This window comes from Myxine glutinosa, chromosome 2 (assembly GCF_964187855.1).
Source record: "Myxine glutinosa chromosome 2, kmMyxGlut1.1, whole genome shotgun sequence".
In the NCBI taxonomy this organism is placed as follows: Eukaryota; Metazoa; Chordata; class Myxini; order Myxiniformes; family Myxinidae; genus Myxine; species Myxine glutinosa.
Window position 1 is genome coordinate 177054042 of NC_136262.1, and position 26200 is coordinate 177080241.

Genomic DNA, 26200 nt, shown 5'->3' on the forward strand with positions numbered 1-26200 from the left:
TGACACTGGGTTGAACATTGAACTCCAAAATGCCTGGGTAATCTCCTAATCTCCTGTTTTCTGCAAACATAGAGATGATGTGCTTTACCAAAAAGCTTGTTCAGGTGTGTTTTGACAAACTCCAGTCAGGCTTTCTCAGCAGTGGAGTCCTCCTAGGTCTCCTACCAAAGAACCCACTTTCATTGAGTTGGGGACAGATGGTGCAAGTTGCAACTGTCATACCTTGTGTCTGAAGGTCAACTTGAATCTGTTTGGCAGTTGATCGAGGTGCTTTCTCCACCATTTGAACAATCCTTAAATCCAACCTTTGATTAAGTTTTCTCTTGCGGCCACATCCATGGAGGTTGGCTACAGTGCCTTGGGCCTTAAACTTCCTGATAACATTGCGTACTCTTCTTGTGCAATCTTCTTGTGCTTGTGCAATTAGATTAAATAAATAATCTAATTATTTCTTACAGCCTCTAAAAGGTGACAATAATATTGTCTGGGCCATTTTAGGATTACTGTGTGGAATAAGCTAAAATTTAGTAATTTTTTCAGCTTTTTTTTGTTTTGTTACACTGCAAACCAAAGAAATACATATGTGGATACCAAAATCATTCATTTCCCCATTTCCCCAAATCAGTCAATCTAAGTTCACTTATCCTCAAGACAGATAGACAAACAGATGTGGTCATAGACCAGCAATTGCGAAATCAATTGCGAAATCAATCACGATGCGAAATCAGTCCCTGCGACCTTGACCATTGGGCCTAAAAAAACAAGTTGTTTTTTTAGCTTTTGATTGGTGAACCAATTCCGTGACTAAATATGCAAATTCTGTTCAAATTTCAAGTAAACTGGAAAAGAATTGGCGATTTTGTGACCGTGACTTCACTTTTTGACTTCAAAAACAATAGGCCTCAGTAAAGCAATATGCAAACCCTGTTCAAATTTCAAGTCAATTTATAAACATTGACAATTTCATGCGACCTTGACCTTTGATCTTAAAAACAATAGCCTTCTAGTTTTTGATTGGTGAAACTTCCAGCTTTTGATTGGTGAACCAAATCCATGACATAAAATGAAAATTCTATTCAAATTTCAAGTCAATTCGATGTAAAATTACGATTTTGTGATTTTGACCTTTTGTCCCAATTATGAATTAGTCTTTTCCATGTTCTCATAAGGGCTTGTTGAAAATTTGATGACAAAAGCTCGAAAGGTAAAAGCGTTATGGCCTGGACAGACAGACAGACAGACAGTCAGACGGAGGGTTAACTCCCTGTCATTTGGTAAAATGGGAAAGCAAAATCAACTCTTTGTCATTTACTAGGGAATTGCTTTTCTAAACACTATACATGATTGGATTTACTCACATATCTCCTCCAGTTGACCTCCTTCAACACTAAGAGTGGTGACAGTAGCTTAAGTTCGGCTGAAGAATTCAGCTTCAACCTCTTGAAGTTCATCTGCACAAGGAAGGTGGGTTTGTTAGATGCAGATGTAAAAGGACAACAAAAGGAAGAGAGCAGGGAGTATATTGCAGCATGACAATCCCGTTTGCTCATTTATAAAACTGTCGTTCAAATTTGCACTCAAATTAAAGTCCAATTCATGTCCAAAAGCCGGGTATTTTATTGGAGTGATATTTAGAAATTCCTCTACTTGCTCCTCCATTTATTACATTTCTTCACCATCATAACTTGTGATTGGAGTGTACACTTGAATGATTTTGTAGATGACATATCTTCCTTAATATATAACAATCAGTTTTACAGTTCAGACCAGATATGCACTTGTAACTACATTTCCAGCCAATGTGGGTTTCATTGGGATTCCATCATGCTAGGACATTCATCCTTATCACCCCATGCGTCGAGCATGCGTTCAGTTGAAAAGTGCAATGGATTCTTCCTTTTTATGCCTCCCTCCCGAAGGTGGCCGGAGGCATTATGTTGTTGTGTTGTCCGTCCGTACGGGCTAAACCTCGTTTTTCTCAGCAACCACATGTCCGATTGAGACAAAACTTTCAGGGTAGGAGTGACACCCATGCAGAATGTTTTTATGAGAATTGTGATGTCATAGGTCACGTGGTTTGGCAGCCATCTTGGATTAAACACAAATAATTAAAGAATTATTTCTCGGAAACCGCTGAATGGAAAAATTTGAAACTTGGCACATTGTCAAGTACTCCCAATGGGGAACAAAAGCATGATAATGATGACATCATAGGTGAAGTGGTATAAAAACCACCTTTAGAGGCCATTTTTCCCCGCAAGCGGGGGTTGGCCTTTTTCGGGAACTGTGGTTGTTGTTGTTTTTCGGTTCCCTTTTTGAAGCAATGTTTTACGGCCGGATGCCCTTCCTGACGCCAACTCTTTTTGCCGCCTTTAACGACAAACAGGGAATTACCAGTGAACTGGTACTCAATTAGCCGACCTCGGAAGGATGACAGGCTGAGTCAACCCCCCTGGCATTAATTCAGCGATTGACCGGGATTCGAACCCAGGATCCTAGGATCCTAAGCCGGCACCCTAGCCGCTAGCCCAACACCAGGGTATACCAGGAAAAAATGTTTTAATCGAATTCCTTATCCTATAATCTGAAATTGCATGCACATGATCTGACACATTTGTATTGACATATTAAATTTATGGCGTCATAGGTCACATGGTTTGGCAGCCATATTGGATTTAACCTAGAATCCTAAAAAAAAAACCTTTTCTCCCAAACCACCAAATCGATTGACTCAAAAGATTACATGTGTCATTGACTAGGCATGGCGATTAAAAGATGACCACGAAAATGTCATTGGTCACATGGTGTGGCAGCCATATTGGATTGAAGGAAAATATTAAATAATTATATCTCTGAAACTGCTTACCCTAACGATGCAAAATTTTACAAATATCATCTAACAGGACTGTTGCATATAGTTTGAAAATTATGAATTGTAGGTGACGTGGTTTGGCAGCCATCTTGGATAGAACAATGAATCTTAGCCGATCAACACAAAACTTCACAAACGTGATTCCCTACCCATACATATGCAGAGTGTACATTTTTTAAGGTCATATGTCACATGGTGTGGCAGCCATATTAGCTTGAAAGCCGATAATTTAAAAAATCCCTTCTCTGAAACTGCTTCACCAATCGATGTGAAACCTGTCATGGCTGGTGAAAATGTGATACTTGAAAACAACTGAAAGGATTTAAATCAAACTTGTTTATTTTTAGGACAGTGAACGAGGGTATCTACCCATTGTGGGACTATGCGGAGGCATGTTGGCGACACAGTCACATTGCTCTAGTATCTAGTTAATCTTACTTTTCCAAGCCCAAATGCATCCCATTTATTGCGGTTGAGTTGTTCCTCTAGTCTAGGCCTAGGGTTTCCAGATTATCTTCACCTAACAGGCTGGTCCTCTTGTACACCTACTGTCCAATCATAGCCTCGTCAATTTCACAAATCATTAGCGCCCTCTGCTCTCTCTTTCTCTCTTCTTTTTCCTGCCCACCCTTATATTCAATATTCGAGACCTGCTGGCAGTGAGGGACATTTTCAGACTGCGAAATGTCATATTGATGGGATTTGACACACTCACTATGCTTGTCGGTTTGGTGCGGATTAGTTCTGTTCTCTGAATTTCCCAGCATGCTGTTATTTGCAAGAAGTGATAACACCTCATGTGAGATTAATCAGTGTGTGTGCGCCATCCCTCAGATGGACCTTAAACTGGGCGTCTCGTCTGCAGGCATTAGTTGGTGCTTGGTGGACGTTAAAAAATCCCACTGTCTCCTTCGTGAAGAGTAGGCGAGCTAGCCGGTACCCTGAACAAATTACAAAGTCCTGTCTGGACTGTATGTAACGAGTGGTCTGGTCATGTTGGAAGTACCATGACACCAGATTACACCGATTGTTGTGTTAGAGTGTGATTCCTGTCTGGGCATCATCTTCTGTATTATAAACAAATTGACCAGGTGGTTCACATGTTTCAGGTGTCTTTTGAAGTAGAGTATTATCTTTTCACAGTTGCTTTTTCTTTGCCTCTATCCTTGTTCACGCCATTCTTATTTATCTTCTCGTTCTAAATTTTTATTCTCCTTCTTTGTAAAATGCTTTGATATTTCGTTTTGAAATTAAAAGTGCTATATAAGAAATAAATTGATCGACTGATAGAGAATGTACTCACCTGATGGAAAGAAGGTGACCACAGGTGACCAGTAAATGTCAGATAGAGTGCGGAGTGTACACCTAACTGCCCAAGAGAGCACTCCACACTGTGGCAGTGTGTGGACTCACAGTCCTGACAACAAACAACATTCAATTACTTCACTGGTAGTGAGGAACTATAAGGATAATCTAAAAAGGTAAAGTCTTTAAAAGACAAGACTACATAGAGATGCGAAGTTTAGACATGTGCAACTTCAACAAATTCTGATGTTTCCATGTATAAGAGTACGCGTAGATGGTAATGTACCAAATGAACCGAAAAACCTGTAATGGGAAAACGACCATTCAACCCCAGAATCCTTCCTTTTCACACAAAAGAAAATTATTTATCGGCTTTAATGTGCCCGATCAATCAAATTCACAGAATCTGAGACCCAGGTGTTAACATTTATATGGGAGAGCTCCATGGAAGGTTACATGTTCAAGGTTGAGGGATAGGAGGATTGCTTAGTTGGTAGCCTGTCTGGGTGTGCATTTGCTCTGCTATGGAGTACAATTTGACGAAAACTGCCATTATGGTGCTGCGCCTTGCAGGGAATGCAGCACCTCAGAGGATGCTGTCCTTCAGATATGGAAGTGAAGCCGGATGTCCCATCTTCAGGTTAGGTTGGATGCATTAAATACAGAGAGAATTGGCAGTCGAGTCCATAAAGTCATCACAGGTGTGGGATTGTTTCCAATATCTGCTCACTGGGTATATTTGGTTATATATTTGTGAAAATTGTGCCCCAACCACCTTCATAAAGCTTAATGAGACCATTACATGCATGTTTTATCCAGACATAATTGTCTTTCATCAGGATTTCACTGTGTATTTACTGCTGTCATAGTCACCAGAAATAAGCAACTTGTTACATTTTGCCGGAGGAACAGTGTGCGTATTTTATTCCTCCCTTTCACACTCTTAGACTGCTAGCAATGATTAAAAGCCTCATAGACTGTCTAGTTTGATCTTAACGTTACAGCAGATAACAGAAACGAATTCTAACATCTGTTGTTTTTATCCATTTTTTGTGATTTACAGTGTCTTCAGAAAGTATTCACACCCTTTGACTTTTTCACATTTTGTTATGTTACTTACCTGAATTTAAAATTGATTAAATTCAGATTGTGTCACTGATCTACACATACTACCTCATAATGTCACAGTGGAATTTTTTTTTTAAAAGAAATTCTTACAAAATAATTAAAAGTAAAATACAGAAATATCTAATTTACATAAATTCAACCCACTGTGTAAATACTTTGTAGGAGTGCATTTGACAGCAATTACAGCTTCGAGTCTTCTTGGGTATGTCTGTATCAGCTTTGCACGTCTGGATTTGGAGAGATTCTCCCATTATTCCTCCTCCTCCTCCTGTAAAATTTTTATTGATAATATTATGACGTCATATGTCACGTGTTTTTGTTGTTGTTTTTGTATGTATGTTTTTGTTGTTGTATGTCACGTGGTACAGGCGACATCTTGGAAAAACCGAAAAATATTTGCACCTACATGTCCGAAACCACTACATGGAAAAAAATTGAAACATGTCTCATTGTCAAGTACTCCCCATGGGGAACAACATATATTCATGATTATGTCACCGGTGCCTTCATTATGACGTCATAATTAGACAATTGGAATGTTTGATCCGATCAATTTGAAATTTCTTGACCATGATCTACACAAAAACGGTATAACCACCTTTACCTTGTTGGCCATATCACTCAATGGTGAAGAATCACTTTAAAAATTATACGAACCGGATCCGGATCTGGATCTTCACCAAAATTGAATCGATTCTTCCTTGTCACACACACAACCTGTCAACAAGTTTCGTCCAAATCCATCCATAACTTTTTGAGATATCCTGCTATGTATCGTTTTTGGCCCTATCACCCAATGGTGAAGAATCCCTTAAAAAATTATAGTAGCCGGATCCGAATCCAGATCTTCACCAAAATCTAATCATTTCGTCCTTGTCACATACGCTACATCTCTGCCATAGGCGTAGTTTGACTTCTCTATTTGGGGGGCAAGGGGTTAATATTAATAATGGATAGCTAGGTCTGACTTCCAAATTTACCATTTGTTAGTGCGGGTACAGTGTACGTGAAATCACAAATACAGTTTACGTTCATTATTGTTACTCACGTTTAAATACAGGGTGTTTTTTATCTTAATTGTAAACTACTGAAAAAATTAAGGTGGGGGGATTTCCCCCCTTCCCCCCACCAAATTCCACCATGATCTCTGACAAATTTAGTCCGATTCCGTCCACAACTTTTTGAGATATTTTGTTCACAGACAGACAAACAGACAGACAAACGGACAGACAAAGGACAGACACGGGTGAAAACATAACCTCCATCCACCTTTGGTGGCGGAGGTAACAAGATGGATACTACAAGGGCTTTCCGAAAAGAAAATGAAATTTGAAAAAGGTGGATTTGGGGATCAACTTGTTTTTTAAAGTGGGTAGAAAATATCGAGGATTTGAATGGAGGAAGATATGAGATGGTGGTGAACAGCTGTTTTGAAGACCTCGAGGGAGGAGTGTGATTGAAGAGAATGTGAGTTTGTTCCAGAGGCTGGGAAAAAAGGAATAAAAAAAGAATGAAGATGAGCAGAGAGTGTCGATTTTGGAAGTTTCACCAGAGGAGAGTTGTTGGCAGATCTTGTGCGACCTGTAGGAATATTTGGGGGACAGAGCACAGAGAGAGCTGGGGGAGCAAGGCCGGAGAGGAGTCGGTAGAAGACAGAAAGACCACCAATCTGCCTGCGGTGAGTGAGTGAAAGGCCCTCGGAGTTAGCGTCATCGCGGGAGATTCCAATGATTCCAAAAGCCTTCGTTTCTACAGCGTTAAGCCGAGCTCGGTGTGAGACAGGAGCACCAGCCCAGAATGGAGAGCAGTACTCCATCAAGCTGCGGATGAAAGCTTTGTATGTGGTGAGAAGCTCAGTAGTGTCAAGAAAGCACTTCGCACGATGGAGGATGCTAAGTCGGCGACTGCCTTTGGAGGCCAGCTTGGAAATGTGGTTTTCCCAGGAAAGATCATGGCAGATAGTGAGACCCAAAAGCTTGAATGACAACTTCTTCAACAGGATTGTTGAGAAAGTAGATGGGAGGGTCTTTCAGACGGTTTTTTTCGGACAGACAAGGTGAGAGTGTCTGAGAGACATCGTGAGAGTGTGAGATTTGTCAGGATTGAAAGACATGTTTCACTTGTTTGACCAGTTTGTGATTTTGTCCCGGTCTGCAGAGAGTGAATAGGCTGCTGCCTGCCGATCTGAGGGATGAGATATGGAGCGGTAGAGGGTGAAGTCATCAGCAAAAAGATAGAGAGGATTTTTCAGAGAGTCGGAGAGATCATTAATGAAGACAAGAAAAAGCACAGGGCCCAGCACAATGCCTTTTTTTTTTGTATACAAGATCGAGGCAAATGTAAGAGCTAGCGTTGATCACAAAAATCCAAACTGACACATAAAACATATGATAAAGGGAGCGGGAGAACAATATGGAGAGCAGGGACATCAGGAGATCTGTGGGAGAAAGAGGCCTTGGGGGGAGGAGGCATGGGAAGGGGGGGAGAGGTAAAAAAAAAACACATGGACACTGCTAGAACTTCCAGGAAAGAAGTCGGTATTTCAAAAAAGTGGATCTGGGGTGAATTAACAGGGGTGGAAAACATCAGGGTTTTGGATGGGGGAAGATAAGAGATGGTGGTGAACAGCTGTTTTAAAGACCTGGAGGGAGGGGTGGGATTAAAAAGAGTGAGGGAGTTTGTTCCAGAGGTGGGAGAAAAGAGGAATGAAAGAGTGAAGGTGAATAGAGAGTCTTGATTTTGGCAGTTTAACCATAAGAGGGTTGTTGGCAGATCTTGTGCGACCTGTTGGAATATTTGGGGGACAGAGCACAGAGAGAGCTGGGGGAGCAAGGCCGGAGAGGAGTCGGTAGAAGACAGAAAGACCACCAATCTGCCTGCGGTGAGTGAGTGAAAGGCCCTCGGAGTTAGCGTCATCGCGGGAGATTCCAATGATTCTGAAAGCTTTGGTTTCAACAGCGTGAAGCCGAGCTATGTGTGTGGCTGGAGCACCGGCCCAGAGAGGGGAAGAGTATTCCATTGAGCTGCGGATGAAAGCCTTGTATGTGGTGAGGAGCTCAGGTGTGCCAAGGAAGGACTTCGCACGACGGAGGATGCCCAGGCGGCGACTGGCTTTGGAGGCCAGCTTGGAAATGTGGTTTTCCCAGGAAAGATCATGGCAGATAGTGAGACCCAATAGCTTGAGTGACAGAACTTCTTGGAGAGGATTGTTGAGAAAGTCGATGGGAGGGTTGTCCAGTCGGTCTTTTCGGAGAGACATAGTAAGAGTGTGAGATTTGTCAGGATTGAAAGACATGTTCCACTTGTTTGACCAGTTTGTGATTTTGTCCAGGTCTGCAAAGAGTGAGGAGGCTGCAGATTGCCGATCTGAGGGATGAGGAATGGAGCGGCAGAGAGTGGAGTCATCAGCAAAGAGATAGAGAGGATTTTCCAGAGAATCGGAGAGATCATTGATGAAGAGCAGAAAAAGCACAGCGCCCAGAACACTACCTTGGGGAACTCCAGCCTGAACAGGAAGGGGAGATGAGAGAAAACCATTCAGGGCCACACGTTGACTACGACCAGAGAGGAAGTCCGCCAGCCATGCGTGGAGATTTCCATGGATACCATAGGAGGGGAGTTTGGTGAGCAGAGCTGGGTGCCAGACCGTATCGAAGGCACGTGATATGTCGAGGGAGACAGCTCTAATTTCCTGTTTGGCATTAAGGAAATCCAGCCTGGTTAGGAAGAGAGATGAGAGAAATCTACTTGGAGCCACACATTGGCTACGACAGGAGAGAAAGTCCACGAGCCATGCGTTGGGCCAATGAGATTAAGGTATGATTGGGCCAATGAAATTAAGGTATGATTGGGCCAATGAGATTAAGGCATGATTGGGCCAATGAGATTAATGTATGAGTGGGCCAATGAGATTAATGTATGATTGGGTCAATGAGATTAAGGTGTGTTGGGGCTAATGAGATTAAGGTATGAAAGGGGCCAATGAAATTTAGGTATATGTGGGCCAATGAAATGAATGTATGACTGGGTCAATGAAATTAAGGTATAAGTGGGCCAATGAGATTAAGGTATATGTCAATACCAATGATTAAGCCAATGAGCTCTTCTTGCTGTGTTTGAGCTTGTTCACCCACTGTGTCCTCCTTCACCACCCTTTCATCTCACTGTTCTCCATGCCTATTATTCCTGAAAGGTTGCATCCCTCTACTTTCCTGTTGGTGTGTTTCCCCCTTCCAATGTATTCTTGTTTTGTTGTGTTCTCGTCAGTTCTGTGTTCTAGGTTTTCCATGAACCTCAACTTAGTATACAAAAGAAAATGTTTTTAAAAGGGAACCAAGTGAAACAAATGTCAAGCGCTAGCTCGGGCTAGCTATTATGCAAGCCATGTTTGGTGGCCCAACAACGTTCAGTTCTCAAAATATAAAAGACATAAGGGATGGACAGACAGTCAAACAGAACAATGGAGTGTGACAATAGGGGAAGCTGGCACTTGTCTCCTTTCAAATCGCATCAAAAATGAAGGTCAGGTTCATCCTAACCATATCCTGTAGTGATATAAATTGTGCATTGAAACTTAGCACATTCATTTTAGATATCATATATGTACAAAGCTGAACGACATTCCCTGTAAAAGCAATAACTTGGATGATTATTTTCCTGTCAATATTTTGGCTCCATTATTTCGGCTCAAGAAGCGGATTTCATTCAGATGTTGAGGTTCACAAAACAGGTAAATGCAAAGGATGAAAAGTTTACATCCTGTGCTGTGTTGTAGGAAACATTTAACAACTCTTGCGATGTAAAAACATTCGTACAGATTTGTTCCGTGTAATTTACCAGTTCCATGACCTCATCGAATGTCTCATCTTGAAGAGTCAGACTCTTGCCGTGCTCTGGCCAACCCTTCACAAGAAATATGGTACACACCGCTCCACCATCCTGCATTGAGAAGAATGTGCCAGTCGTCACGTGTACCTCAAAATGTGTTTTCTGAATGTTTATTTTATTTGTTTACAAAATGTAGGCTCATGGAAGAATAAGAGGACAGAGGGTATAAAGGCAACATACTCACAGCGAGACCGAAGATGGACACAACTACAACGATTTCAAACGAGGAGTTCCACCATGACAAAAGGCTTACACTCACCGTGTGTACATCCACGATGCTCATTAAAGGATTTCCTGCCACCGAAAGACCAGGCACAGCCAGGTGGACTTGCAGGCCTTCCACTGGGAACATCCCTAGGTTCTGAACCTGTAAGGAGCAGCGATGGAAGGTAAGTACCGTTAATCACATTGAATGGTCATAAAAAAACAGGAAAAAAAGTAGTAGTTTTAGCACAACCATGAACCACAGTGCTACAACATGCAGATAACAAACAGTCACAAGCAACAACTAACTTCCTATTGTAACAATTCCAATTAAATCTTGGGTCAAATCCACCGGGATGCGCGTGTGATTGTGCATCATCCTGCTCAATTACTCATTTACTCAGTCATAAATAAAGATCAAAACTCAAATCCCAAACAATTCATCGATGTGCTGTGTTATGAGGGTTTTGGTACAGCATCCTAAAGCAGAAATCATATTGAAATTTATGAGTGAGAATCCTCAGGTTTTGAAACTCTTTGAGATCACATCAATAAGTCTGTAAGGACTTGTCATGCACCTCCAATGCAAATGATCATATTAAAATTACAGCATTTCTTCCTAATGTTCCCATTTCCATTGAATCAATAACTGAACATTAACACAGTACTACTCCATGCATGTTTGATCTCCAAGTTGGCTTGTGTCAACTGAGCTTTTAATGCAAGCTCAACGTGCTTGGGATTTTAGTCAGGTTCACTATGTTTTTTTCATTCAAATTTTTTGGAGATGAGCAAAACTATACATTTTTGGAATATTCAGAGCATGAGGAATCCAAAAATTAATGTTGGCATTTGCGTAGACACCTTTGCGAAAATGACACTCAGGACAGTGATGAAGATCTGTAAAAGCACATAGTCCTGAACGGCATAGACCTAGTAGATCCTGTGTATAGGACCTATAGTTCAATCTGATACTAACAAGGCTGCTTTCTTGCTTTATAAACCCATACCTATAACTTCAAAGGACTTGCAATATTATGTATTATTGTATTATGTAATACAGTTATATCACAAATATATCGACAATGGTTTTCAATCACCTTTGTTTGTTGCTTTTCTATAATCCTGAGCACTATTTTGAGGCCTTTATTGGATTCCTTGACCCAGAAAACATAGGATTAGCATATTTAATCAAGTTTCTAGGTTGACTCGAAGCGGAAATAGCGCAAAATATGTATTTTATGGCGACCATTTTGAAAATCCAAAATGGCGGCCATGCAGGTGTCTGTGCAAATGCCAACATTGATTTTCGGATTCTCCATGCTCTGAAGATTCCAAAAATGTACAGGTTTGCTAATCTCCCAAAATTTTGAAGGAAATTATATTTGTTAACATCGTGAACCTGACTATTTGGGCCATCCCAGTTTTGTTCAGCCTATGGTGTCCTCAGGGCTGATTGAAGCTTATATCTCCAACAGGTGTGTGCATGTGTGTGTGTGTGTGTGTGTGTGTGTGTGTGTGTGTGTGTGTGTGTGTGTGTGTGTGTGTGTGTGTGTGTGTGTATGCACGCGTACAACATAACGATGTAACTTTTATTTATTTTCACAGTTAAGATTAAGATTCGTAATTTAATGCAGATTAAAATTTTACCAAAACATTCTTGTTCAGACAAGTCGGCTGAACAATAATGTTCAGATGTTATGCGAATGTCCGAAACAGCAGTAAGAAGGTGCTCATAGAGGCAAGGAATACCAGAATACCCATAATGCAAATGCAAGGGTTACCTTTTCAGTCTGTCCAAATAAATAGTACCATAGCAGCATAAAATGGCCACCATTCTGAGATGGCAGACACAGGCTTTGCAGGGTTTGGTGAGGACCAGGACTTGGTCACCAGGTTTTGCCATTTGAAAATGGACCCACTGTTTAAGATTTTCGAAGCAACCTTGTGAATTACGCTGAAAAATGCTGCCATCAGCATTGGATTGGGTCAGTGTGACCTCGCTTGTTTACATACAAAGAATCGAACTACGGAATGCTCATCTGTACTCCGCGCTAAACTATTAGAGGAATACATCCTAAACAAAGTATGTCAACACATCTTTGTTTTAAGGAAATGTGGAGTTGTGCTCTGGTTAGAGTGAGACTGTGCCTTGAATGTAAAGTTGTATTGATGCTTCGACTCTTCTGCCGCCTGGATACCGATCTCATTTCCAATCTCATAATGGTTGAAGTTGGTTTCTCTAAAAAGAAAACAAGAAGATTGCTTATGAATGCATTTTGAAATATCTACCGAAACAAAAGAAAAAGTTCAACTTTTGATTGTTTGAATGCATTTATTAAGACCAATCTGCCAGAGTTTTATCAATATAAATTGCACAGCTTTGTACGGAAGGGATCATTGTCCACATCAACTTCTCCTGAGATCATTGCAGAGCCCAAGTATTTCTTAAAGCTTCAGGTATGGGGCACGTTTTGCATTGTTGAGTCGTGATATCAACCCAAAGGCCTCCTTTGATTTGAACAATAAACTGGTATATTTATTGCATACAAAGTACAAACGTACATGTGTACCACCCGGAAAGAGAAATGTTGTTTCAACATTCATCTCATTCATTTCTCACCAGCACAATAGCCCACTTTGAAAACAAAACTAATATACTATATATAACTCCACTTCCTTCTAGTAATTACAATATTGAACAAACAATAATAAAAGAAACCTCCCGCTTATTGTTAACGCTGATAAATAAGAATGCATAACAATTCAACAAGTGTTCCTGCTGTACATGATCAACAACAATCATGATCATGATCATGATCAATTTATAACAAGTGTTCCTGCTATTCTTGATCAACTCAACAAGTGTTCGTGCTATTCCTGATCAACTCCACAAGTTTTCCTGCTATTCCTGATCAACTCAACAAGTGTTCCTGCTATTCCTGATCAACTCCACAAGTGTTCGTGCTATTCCTGATCAACTCCACAAGTTTTCCTGCTATTCCTGATCAACTCAACATGTTTTCCTGCTATTCCTGATCAACTCAACACGTTTTCCTGCTATTCCTGATCAACTCCACAAGTGTTCCTGCTATTCCTGATCAACTCCACAAGTGTTCGTGCTATTCCTGATCAACTCCACAAGTGTTCGTGCTATTCCTGATCAACTCCACAAGTGTTCCTGCTGTACATGATCAACAACAATCATGATCATGATCATGATCAATTTATAACAAGTGTTCCTGCTATTCTTGATCAACTCAACAAGTGTTCCTGCTATTCATGATCAACTCCACAAGTGTTCCTGCTATTCCTGATCAACTCCACAAGTTTTCCTGCTATTCCTGATCAACTCAACAAGTGTTCGTGCTATTCCTGATCAACTCCACAAGTGTTCCTGCTATTCCTGATTAACTCCACAAGTGTTCCTGCTATTCATGATGACCTCAACAAGTGTTCCTGCTATTCCTGATTAACTCCACAAATATTCCTGCTATTCCTGATCAACTCAACAAGTGTGCATGCTATTCATGATCAACTCCACAAATTTTCCTACTATTCCTGATCAACTCAACAAGTGTTCGTGCTATTCCTGATCAACTCCACAAGTGTTCCTGCTATTCCTGATTAACTCCACAAGTTTTCCTGCTATTCCTGATCAACTCCACAAGTGTTTGTGCTATTCCTGATCAACTCCACAAGTGTTCCTGCTATTCCTGATTAACTCCACAAGTGTTCATGCTATTCCTGATCAACTCCACAAATTTTCCTGCTATTCCTGATCAACTCAACAAGTGTTCCTGCTATTCATGATTACCTCAACAAGTGTTCCTGCTATTCATGATTACCTCAACAAGTGTTCCTGCTATTCCTGATCAACTCCACAAATTTTCCTGCTATTCCCGGTCAACTCCACAACTGTTCTATTCCTGATCAACTCGATTAATGTGTCAAGTTTCAGAACAATCAACCGGGTGATAAGGTAGGAGTAGCTAAGACAGCAAAAAGTTAATGGACGGACACACATCCGGGCATCACGACTGATTTTGTAAGTTCATCTTTTCGAGAATCGAGATGAGATGACCTAAAAATAAATCTCCGCATCCGGGATCAGAGAGAACGGAAAAAGCAATGCTATATTTCCATGTCACTCACTGTTCATTTAGCCTTTTTGACTTGTTGAAACATGACCAAAGTAAAGAGTTCGGTAGATTACCTAGTGAAGAGTATGTCAGTCTTGTATCGCACAGGAATGCTCAGAGAAGCCTCATTGTCTTCCATAGTCTCAGGTTTTTCATCACTGTCACTGAAGCACAATGTTACACAGTTAATTACATTCACAATTGAAAACTAGTATTTATAAATAACATAAAGTACGGGTAGGTATGCGTACGCAGAATAATAACGACAATAAGATTTCTCAAACACTTTTCCCTGATATTTGCTCTTTCTCTTGCTTTGAAGAAGGGCTCATGCCCGAAATGTTGCTTCGCCTCCTTTCCCATGGTGGTTAGCACACCACTCTCAACGTTTGGTTGAGAAAAATGATTGGTGGGAAGGTAGGGAAAAGGAAAATATATGGGGAAAAGTATGTGGAAGGTAAGATGATGGAAATGAAGATGAGAGGTATGAAGGTGCAGAGTTTTGTGGTAGAACTTTGCAAATCATGTTGACTCGGATTGAAATTTTCTGCCGGGAATGAGTGGAATTTGGGGTTTTGAAAGGTCCTGCTGACAAATCAGCTCTTTGCGAAACACAAGAGAAGACGGTTGTGCAAAAGTCATTTCACATGTGTCCATTATCATACCTGAAAATTCAGAGATGGTCATTATAGCCAAGTGATCAGATGTAATCGTCCCAGTGGACACAGAGGAACCATTAGACAAGGGTGGCAATAGCACAGAGGTGCAGATCAATGGAGGGTGCAGAAAGGGGAGTGCCATTCCATGCCATTTATTGAACTGATGCACCTCGAGTGGTTAAAACAGGTGCCAAGTACGTTTGATATATCAAGTCCAAAACGTAAAGCAAAAGCAGTAAGACACAAATTATTTGTTTGTAGACATTGAAACTCGTACATATTGTTGCGGATTTGAGAATCCTGTGTTTTTTTTGTGTAAATATCACCCTCTAAGTAGTGTAATGATTCCTTGTAAATATCTCCGTTTTGTGTGTAAAGGTCAATGGTCGTCCTCTTAGTTAGTCCATATACATGCACGTAGGCAACCATATACCCTTCTAAATAGTTATTTCCTTATTATGTGTATTAGTTTAAGGCTGTGTTTCCCATTAGTTGACTCTGCATTGCACCAAATTGAAATAAGATAGATTCCCTTTCATTCCCTCAAAGCCTCTATTGCCAACTGCATTCGCCGCCATTGCCATGTGCTCTAACTCGGAGAAGAAGGTGGGAGGAGTCAACCAAGCGCCAGGAACAAGGCGTGGCTTTGCCAACGCCTCATCAAGGGGGCGGGATCGGTGAGCCCTCGCGACCAATCCAGGCCGAGGCGAGCTCACCGATGGGCGTTTCTAAAAGGCCGGCGGCTTGATCGCCACGCGCCTTATAAAAGGAAGTTGGGAGGGACTGCTTAAGCAGATGACAGAGGAAGCCCCCACGAGCAGATAAAAAGCGCGTAAGAGTTCACCAAAAAGCAGTCCACCGAGAGTGGAGTTGAGCCCAGTGGAGGAGGAGCGGCGGCGTTGAGTGAACAAACCGCAGCTTCAGGACCACCGCAAGTGAGACCTCCGTAGTCCAGCCCCCCCTGTGACACGCAACTTCGACCCGCTGCTACGCGGGAACCGATTGCTGTGGGATCGGTGGCCGTCAAAGTCGAGCCCAACGTCCCGTGCGGGAGCAAGCTCCAACCTGAACCTTCTTCCCCTTCCGGCAATTCGTGCCATTCATCCCTATCTTCATTCCCCATTCGTGTAAGTCTGATTGTCGTCTGTTTTGTGTGTCTTGTCCTGGGGTTTAAGTAAGTCTGTATAAGCTAATAATTGCACTGTGTCTTCTGATCCTTCCATCCTTCTGTCTTTATTTTCGTATCTTTCCTTCTCCTTGGTTACTTTTGATTGTGTAAATAGTAGTAATAAATTCCTGTTCCTCCTTACTCTGCCTTCTTTCCTTTACATCCGTTTCGTCCTTGTCTTTTCCCAATTGAATACCTGTGGCACGATTTGGCCAACGTTTCAGAATCGGGTCTAGTTACTTGCTAATGGTTCGTGCCGCGGCTGCTAATCCGCTCGGCAAATAACATCTTGTCCGCGGTCGCGAACGAGGTTGCTCACCTGCCTCTCCGGAGGGAGCTGCGCAACTTCAGGAGCGGAGACGGCCAGTGAAAATAGAAGGGGGACTGACCCCTCTTGCTAAGGGGAAGAGCCGTACTCCGTATCCGTAACAATTGGTGTCAGGAGCGAGATTCGGACCACCTGAAGTGCGATTAGCGCACTCAAAATTACGAGTAGCCAAAATTCTATTTAAAACATCCAAATTCGAAATCGCGCCATGGATGATCAAGGCGACTGGATGCCAGTGGGGGAATTAGAAGAGGGGTTAGGGGTAACCCAGGACCACAGGGGGGAAATGGAGGAGGAGAGCAATGAAGATGTGGTTGCGGGGGTATCACGTGCACAAGATGGCGCCCTCGCGCACGTGGTTGTAGAGACACAAAATGGCGGCACGCACGAGGTTTCAGGCGCGCAAAATGGCGCCTCGCACGTGGGTGCGGTAGCCGAGCCCGCTCTACAAGCGGGCTTTGACACGCAGGGCCTCATGGCGCAGCTACAGGCAATCATCCAAATGGGGAATATAGGATTGGGAAACCAAATGGTAGGATTGGAAAACAGAATGAGGGACGAAGCGAGGGGTACCAGTGAGCAATTGGGGGCAATGAGGGACGAAGCGAGGGTACCAGTGAGCAATTGGGGGCAATGGGGGTACCCATTGGGGATAATGGGGGGATATGAGGGACGAAGCAAGGGGTACCAGTGAACGGTTAGACAATAAATTTGAGGGTTTAGACAACAAATTTTGGGGATTAGAAAATCAAATAGGGGAATTGAGGAATGATATGGGAAGCCAAATCGGGGGGCTCGACGGCAAAATCGGGGGGCTAGAAGCCAAATTTGAGGGGTTGGACAACAGGTTGGAAGGGCTGGAAGGTAAATTAGGGGGCCAACTGGAGGACATGGGTAATCAAATGGGGGAAATGAAGGAGGGGTTAACGGGGTTGGAAAATAGAATGGCTGCCCAGGAGAACCAGATGGAAGGGGTGAAGAATGGGTTAGGGGGGTTAGAAAACACTATGGAAGGCAAATTGAGGGAAATAGGGGAGCAATCAGCCCGGGAAATTAAACGAATGGGAGATCAGATAGAGGAGGTTAAAATCGGGTTAGAAACCAAATTGGATGCCCAGAGGAATGATTTGGAACAGATGAGGGCAGCATCTACCAAAGAGATGGGATAAATTGGGGAGGAGATCAGACGAGGTGTGGGCGAGGAGGTAAAGCGAGGTGAAGAGCGTATGGAGAAAGAGGTGAGAAATAGTACGGCTAGGTTACAGGGGGGCATAGAGGATCTGACGAGGGGAGTAGAACAGCTGACGGTGGGACAAAAGGAATTAGTGGAGCAAGTGGAGAAGAACACTGTGATAATCAGGGGGTTAAAGGCGACACAGAAAGAAATAAAAAAGGAACTGATAGCGACAAAGAGGGAATGTCAGATGGTACATGAGGGGTTGACAAAGAGGTTGGACGAGGTAACAGAAGCAATGGAGACGAAAGAACGGGAGGTGAGGACACACATAGAAACGATCAAGGTGGCCTTAGAGGACGAAATTGAGCGGGCGCACTGGGAAATGAAAGAGGTGAAGCAAAAGTTAAAGGATGTGGAAGAGGGGGTGAGTGAAATTAAGAAGAGACGGAGGGAAACTAAGAGAGAGATAAAGGAGGAGGTGATGGAATTGGTGCAAGGTCTGTGCTCAAATCATGATGATATGCTCACTACCAAATAAAGAGTTTGCAGGTGGCGGAGGAGGAGCGGAGACGAGGTGCCGAGGTGAGTGGCGATATACTTGGAAATGTATATGGTGTGAGGGGAGATTCAGTCGGCTTGGGTGTTGGTGTAGACCCGGGTGTTCGTGAGGGACCAATGGTGAGGTGTATGACTGGTCCGGAGTGTATGGATAGAGGTGTGCAAGGAAGTCTGACAATGGGGAGTGAGAGGGGTATTGGTGAGCAAGGGTGTGCGGGTATGGAGTGGGTAGCGGGTTGCGGAAGGGCGACCCAGGCATCGACACCAAGAGGGATAGTGTTTGGAGGGACAGGGGATGTGCGGGAGCCCCCCGGGAATAGTGTACTGTGGGGGCCCGAACGGTTGGGTCCCGCGCTGATCCCGCAAGGAGTGACGCACGGGGTCCGGCCTTCGGGCGCCCACAAGGTCCCACTCGCGCCGTATGACGGCAAGAGTGATCTGAGGGCGTACCTGGCGCAGTTTGAATACGTGTGCAGAGGCAACAGTTGGAATCCGGACGAAGGTGGAGTACACCTTGTGGGGGCACTGCGTGGTGCGACGGCGGAGGTGCTGACAGCTTTACCACCGGGTGCTCTCACCCTGCCAGCTCTCCGCGCGGCCTTAATTAACAGATTCGGCATTGAACAGCAAAGCGAGCTTGTTAAAGCTCAGCCTGCTCAGCGAAAACGCAAGCCCCAGAAAACCATCGAGGAACTTGCCCATGACATTCGCCGCGCAGTCGGAATCGCACACGCGGACATGGCAGCGAGTTCCCAGGAAAGCCTGGCGCTGGATCACTTTATCCAGGCCCTTCCGGATCTGGAGCTCCGACAACAGCTCGCCATGTGGCGCCCGCAGACCATGAGTCAGGCGGCCGACGCTGCAGCCCGTTGGGAAGCAGCGAGGCCCCTGGCCCGGGGAGGCGAGCGCCACGCAGTGGCGGTGCGTCAGGTAGGGCCCGTGATGGGTGGCGGCCCCCCTAGGGGGCCCACCCCCAAAGGGGGCCCTGACCTGGAGAGCATGGTCCGGAGGCTGGTGGATCGGCACCTGGCGGGACCTGGACCATGGCAGGCGGCTCCAGCGGTGGCACCCGGTAGTCCACGGCAAAGTACACCAATTCGGACATTCAGGGGGGGAAATTTGGAATACCGGAGGCAAGCACCTTCCCAGGTGAGGTGCTATAATTGTGCTCGGCTGGGTCACCATGCGTGGGAGTGTCGAGCTCCGCGCCGGGACGGTCCCCGCCGGCCGATGCCCTCAACTCCGCCCCGTATAGATCGGCCCAGCTGACCTCAGACACCCCACCCCCCCCCCCCCCCCCCCCGCCAGGGCCCGGGAAACGAGAACGTGCCGGGCATGCAGGGCGGTGTTCGGCAGTAGGGGATGGAGAGGAGCCCTCATTGACGCGACAGGTCATTCATTGTGGCCAAATTGGAATCGGTAGTTTAACAATTCGATGCAAAATTGCCGGTGTGGGGGTAGACGCCGTTGTGGATATGGGAGCCAGCGCCACGATCATCAGCCCCGTGATCCTTAATTCGAGTGCAGACGGCTGGGGTAAAATCCAGCGTCTGGAAAATCATAGTTTGCAGTTGGCTACCAGGGCAACGGCTCCGATCATAGGGCGTGGTTTTGTGACCCTCAAGTTGGGATCGGTAAAGAGAGAGATAGAGGTTTGGGTGGCGGAGGTGTGCGACCCATGCTTAATAGGGTTGGATTTGTTGACTGCCAGCGGTTGTAAAATCGACTTGAGCCGGGGGATCCTGCAAGTGGGAGTGGAGGAGCTACCATTGGAGGGGGTGAGCATGGCCGAGAGGGTGGAGCTGGAGGCTCCTGAGGCCGTGACCATCCCTCCGGGGGCCGAGGCCATAGTGCCGGCCCGATGGTCAGCTCGCCCGACATGGCAGGAGTCCTGCAGCTTGGTCGAACCGGTGGCAGCGCGATCCATACCTGGTTTAATCGTGGGCCGCACCCTTGTAAAAACGGACGGGCCGGTGGTGGCCGTCCGAGTAATTAATATTAGTACAGAACCACGCACTATAGTGAGGGGCACAAAGGTAGCTGGCTGCACCCCAGTTAAAGAAGTCGCGTCAGTGAGGGGCGAGAACGTCCAGCCGAGCCGGCCCCAGGGGGAGCCTTCAATAAATACTAGGAATTGGCCCGATCCCATTTTTGAGATGGTAAATCGTAGTAGTGTAAAGTTGGGAGGTACCCAGAGGGAGGCCTTACACAAACTGATTGGATCCCATTTGGATCTTTTCTCCTTGTCCCCCGAGGATATTGGACGTACGGGCCTGGTGAAACATCAGATCCACACCGGTGAGGCCCAGCCTATTCGTCAGCCCGCCCGACGGCTCCCTTGGAGCAAGAGGGCGGAAGCTGACGAGCAGGTTGAAAAGATGCTCGATGCAGGCGTCATCGAGCCCTCGGGAAGTCCCTGGATGTCACCTGTTGTGCTGGTTAAAAAGAAAGATGGGACCACGCGGTTCTGCGTGGACTATCGCCAGCTAAACAACGTGACACTCAAGGACTCATATACCCTGCCAAGAATTAATGACACCCTCGATGCTGTTGGGGGCTCAAATTGGTTCACAACTTTGGCTACCAGGGCAACGGCTCCAGGGCAAGCCCTCTCCCTCCCACAGATCTCTCGATGTCTCCATGTCTCTCGGTCCCTGCTCTCAAATGTTGTGTTTGTGTCCTTCCCCCTCTCTCCCCATCTTGTCTACCGCTCCCGATGTTATTTGTTTTATGTGTCTGTTTGTCTTTCTGTGTGATTAATGTTCGCTCTCTCACGAGCCTCGATCTTGTATACAAAAAAAAACAAAAAAAAAACTTTGGACCTCAAGAGTGGGTATTGGCAGGTGGAGATGGATAGGACAGGGAAGGAGAAAACGGCATTTTCCACAGGTAAGGGGCTGTATCAGTTCACTGTGATGCCGTTTGGTTTGTGTAACGCCCCCGCCACCTTTGAGCGATTAATGGAACATGTACTAGGCGGCATGCCATGGCAATCATGCCTGGTATACCTGGATGACGTCCTAGTACATGCCAAAACATTCCCCCAGGCGTTAGCTAATTTGGACCAGGTGTTCGGGTGCCTCAGACAGGCAGGGTTGAAATTGAGCCCGAGTAAGTGCACCTTGTTTGCAAGAGAGGTGGCCTATTTAGGTCACGTTATCAGTCGCGAGGGGGTAAAAACGGACCCAGGCAAAATTACGGCGGTAGAGGAGTGGCCCGCACCACGTACCATCAAGGAGGTGCGGGGATTTTTGGGACTCTGCTCCTACTACCTGCGCTTTGTAGCGAAATTTGCGGAGTTGGCCCGTCCCCTCCACCGGCTTACGGAGAAGGGGGCGCGATTTAATTGGACAAGGGAGTGCCAAGAGGCCTTCCTAAAATTGAAGGGGTGTTTGACATCCGCACCCCTTCTCGCTTACCCCACTAGCGACGGGACATTTACCCTGGACTAGCGACATTTACCCTGGATGCGAGCCAGGAAGGATTGGGCGCAGTTTTGTCTCAGACACAGGAGGGCATGGAGAGAGTGATTGGTTATTATAGTCGGGCCTTAAGTAGGCCCGAACGAAATGATTGCGTAACCCGCAAGGAATTATTGGCTATGCTGGCTGCCATGAACCATTTTCACCCGTACCTGTACGGGCGGAAATTTTCGGTTCGAACTGACCATTCCTCCTTGCAATGGCTCCTTCGGTTCAAGGAACCGGAGGGCCAAATTGCAAGGTGGTTGGAAAAGTTGCAGCAGTACGATTTTAATGTGACCCATAGGGCCGTGAAGGCCCATGGTAATGCTGACGCACTCTCTCGGCGTCCTTGTCTGGGGGAAAACTGCAAATTTTGTGCGAGACACGAGGAGAGGGAGCAATTGGGCGATTCTGCCCCGATTCTCATCGTCCGGGCAACCCGGGTGAGAGGGCCAATTTTGCCACTAACCGCAGATGAAGAATTTGGAACTTTGGCGTGGAGCACGGCCCGGCAGGAGGATCCCGTTCTGGGGCCGGTGTTCAAATGGGTCAAATTGGGGCAAAGACCAAAGGGGGAAGAGGTCACCCCCCTCGGGGCACAAACAAAGGCGTATTGGGCTCAGTGGCAGACCCTGGAATTGAAAGACAACATCTTGTATCACAAGTGGGTGGAGGTTCCCTCTGAGAGAACTTCCTGGCTGGTGATAGTCCCTGACAAATTTAAGAACGTCATATTACAACAGGTGCATGGTACCCGCTCCGGCGGCCATTTGGGCAGGACAAAGACAACATCTCGGGTCTGCCGGAGGTTCTATTGGGTAAATATGGGGCGTGACATACAGGACTGGTGTTGGAGATGCTACGCCTGTTCTGCCAAAAAGGGGCCAGCACGGAGGATGAGGGCCCCCCTTCAATTACACCAGGTGGGGGCCCCCCTTGAGCGGGTGGCTATGGATATTCTAGGACCGCTGCCCCGCACCCGCCAAGGTAATAAGTACATCCTCGTTGTAATGGACTATTTCACCAAGTGGCCGGAGGCCTACGCCCTCCCCAACCAAGAAGCCGAGGTTGTAGCGCAGGCCTTCGTGGAAGGATTTGTATGTCGGCACGGAATTCCACAGGAGCTGCACACCGATCAGGGTCGAAATTTTGAAAGCCAATTACTAAAAGATGTGTGCAGGCTCCTGTCAATTCAGAAAACACGGACCACGCCCTTGCGGCCACAATCTGACGGGATGGTGGAAAGATTCAATCGAACATTGATCCAACAACTGGCATTGTTCACCACTACCCGTCAGGATGACTGGGACGAACATCTCCCGTACTTGTTAATGGCTTACCGAACTAGCCAGCACGGAGCCACCGCATGCAGTCCAGCTTATGTATGGGCGGGAGTTGCGGGCTCCCGCCGACTTGCTATGCGGTCCCGTGCCAGACACCACGGATACACCGCCGAGGGAGGGTTACGCACGTCACCTGGAGGAAGGCATGGAGCGGGTCCATGCCTTCGCCGCCGCCAGCTCCATCTGGCGGGGGCCAAGATGAAGCGCAGGTACGACCACCGGAGCCAGGGGAGTCAGTACGCTCCGGGGATGAAGATTTGGTTCTTTAATCGCTGGAGGCGGAAGGGTAGGTGCCCAAAACTCACCTCCCCCTGGCAAGGCCCGGGAGTCGTCCTGTCGCAAGTCTGTGACGTGGTCGTTAAGATCAAAATGGGGCCACGGGCCCTCCCTCGGATCGTCCATGCCGACCGGATAAGACCTTATGCCGGCGAGCAGGCGCCCTCGTGGATCGCCTCGGCTCTAGATGCCGAGGCAGGACCCAGTACCTCTTGCGACGGGGGCTTGTAGTGTCAGAGGACTGGGGGGGTGATAGTGGGACATGCCCGATATGGGGGATGGCAACTCTGACATCCACTCACATAAGCGGGGCACATGAGCAATAGCTATGGGGTTTGGCAGTGAAAACTAGCCCGGGAGGGTTAGGATAATGTATAGGGACCTAGAGAGGACCATAGGTAACTGTAGATTTAAGTAGCAACATTGGACAGGTAGTCGCGGACATAGAGAGGTTAGAATGGATGATAATGACGAGGGAGCGCAATAATGTAAGGGGCGACGGGGAAGCGCGAGTTTTAGCAGGGCACCAGGTAGATCAGATGATGCCATGTGAGTGAGAATCGAAAGTGTATTGTGAAAAGAGTAAGGTGATTGTGAGTTGTATTGAGCGTGGAAGTGTATGAAGCAGTGTATGAATGAGTAATGGTGATTCTGTGTTGTGTTGACTGAATGGTCCTGGAGGAAGGAGGGTGCAGGAAGCACCAGGTGTAGGAGTGATGGCACAGGTGTGCAAATACAGGTGTATGGAGAATGATTGTGTGGAATACATGGAGTATGGAATATATGGAGTATGGAATGGATGGTGTGGAGTGAGTATGGTGGAAACTGTGGTGTGGAGTGGATGGTGCGAAGGTGTGTATGGGGAGGATGGACCCCATCACGAATACCCGGGGAGGGCAGTTTAAGAGTTAGGTAGAGGGAGTAGGTAAATTGTGGTTGGATATTGGCATCTGTGGTGCGTGGTGGAAGAATGGTGTTTGGATGGGTGCATTAGTGTCGTGGAAATGGCTGGGCGTGTGGCCTGTTAGTGTGTGTAGTTAAATGGGCACTCCGCCACTGTTAGGATGTCGGCCAGGTGAGGCCGCAGGTGGGCTCTGGGAGCTGGTAGAGTTGTGGATGGGGCCCGAGGATCCGGAGTACGGACCCGGGTAGCCTAGTGCCAGAGAGGGCACCGAGTGGGGAGAGCGCCAGAGGGCCTTCCCCAGTTAGATAGGTTAGGGTAAGGAGCAGGTAAGCTCGGAGGCAACTGCAGTGGTGGAGGTGTGCAGGTGGGTAGACCTGCTGGGAGAGCCACACGACCCAGTCCTGAAATTGTGCAATGGCACAGGGAGTTGAATCGGGGGAGTGAGACCCCAAATTGATGAAGCACCACAGTTTGGTCAATGGGAATTTGGTTCTTAAAACCGCATGGAGTAAGATTGCCAATGGATTGGCAGGGAAAGACCCCGGGTAGTGTAAAGTGTGTTAATGTCATTTAGAAGGTAGATAGGATGGAAATCTCCTTGCACCATCTACATCCACTCACCTGAGGTAATGACGGTGCTCCACACCATGCCATGTTGTTTTTACTATTTTTTGTGCAAATGTTTGGATTGTGAGACGCATCATGACGTGGGTGAGACATTGTGCTTTGTTGTTCCATCTCTCCCTCCTTATGAGGATTGATGATGAATTGGTGATGGCAAATTTTGGATTAGAGGGATTGTGGTGACGAATTTGGTATAGGGGAAATATGGGGAAGACGAGACAGTAGTGACGAATTGGTAAGGGTGTAGATTTTTGTACATACGGGGGTAAGGGGCAAGGGTAGAACAGGTAACAGGGGGGGGGGGGGTGACGTACGGTAGGGACGAGCTTTTCTCCGCTCAGTCTCCAGACGCACCTCACCTTGCATTGCCTTTATTGATGTGTACCCTTGTGACCTTACCCCTCGCTAACCTGCCCTCTCTGTCTTCCTTCCCCGACCCATGGATCGTGCTCTCTGGGCACTGAGGGGAGCGTGCGGGAGTCCGCCATTGTGGGCCCGAACCCCCGCAACCAGCTGCTTGCATCGATACACCACTTATGGACCACATGTCTGTGGCTGAGCACCACTCATGGACCCCACGGGTTGGGGCATGGCCCCTCTGCTGGAACCGGCCACGATGGCCCAGGATCTTGCTTGCGGACCTCGGTGACGTGGCACCTATGCCACACAGGTGATAATAATAATAATAATAATGCATTTATTTTATATAGCGCTTTTCAGGAAGCCCAAAGACGCTTTGACAGAGTGCAAAACATAATGCATAGCAAAACATAAAAACAATTGCAAAAAAAGAAGAATCAATAGGGAAATATTCAAAGCACAAAGGAGGGAGAAGGAGAGGAGATAGTCAGGGGTTAGATGCTGTGGGTTAAATGTTGAATGCAGTGTTGAACAGGTGGGTCTTGAGTGATGTTTTGAATGTGGTGAGTGAGGAGGAGTCTCTGATGGTGTGAGGTAGCGAGTTCCAGAGGGTGGGAGCAGCGATGGAGAAGGCCCTGTCCCCCCAGGATCTAAATTTGGTCCGGATGGGGGGGGTCAGGAGGTTGGTACCAGCAGAGCGGAGGTTGCGGGTGGGAGTGTGTCTGGAGAGGAGGTCAGCCAGGTAGGATGGGGCCAGGTTATGGAGGGCTTTGTAGGTCAAGAGGAGGATTTTGTACTGGA

At 46.2% G+C, this 26200-nt stretch overlaps 1 protein-coding gene across 2 annotated transcripts in view; it reads right to left on the bottom strand.

Annotated features, from left to right (window-relative positions):
* ITGA11 (integrin subunit alpha 11) overlaps nucleotides 1-26200 on the bottom strand; it is a 206370-nt gene that overhangs the window by 9537 nt on the left and 170633 nt on the right. For both annotated transcript variants that reach the window (XM_068108969.2, XM_078771963.1), the window contains 6 exons: nucleotides 14613-14702; nucleotides 12548-12638; nucleotides 10452-10559; nucleotides 10142-10243; nucleotides 4176-4289; nucleotides 1359-1451 (listed from right to left, as the gene is read on the bottom strand). In XM_068108969.2, coding sequence (XP_067965070.2) covers nucleotides 1359-1451; nucleotides 4176-4289; nucleotides 10142-10243; nucleotides 10452-10559; nucleotides 12548-12638; nucleotides 14613-14702 — 598 coding nt within the window. The remainder of the gene's footprint in view (nucleotides 1-1358; nucleotides 1452-4175; nucleotides 4290-10141; nucleotides 10244-10451; nucleotides 10560-12547; nucleotides 12639-14612; nucleotides 14703-26200) is intronic.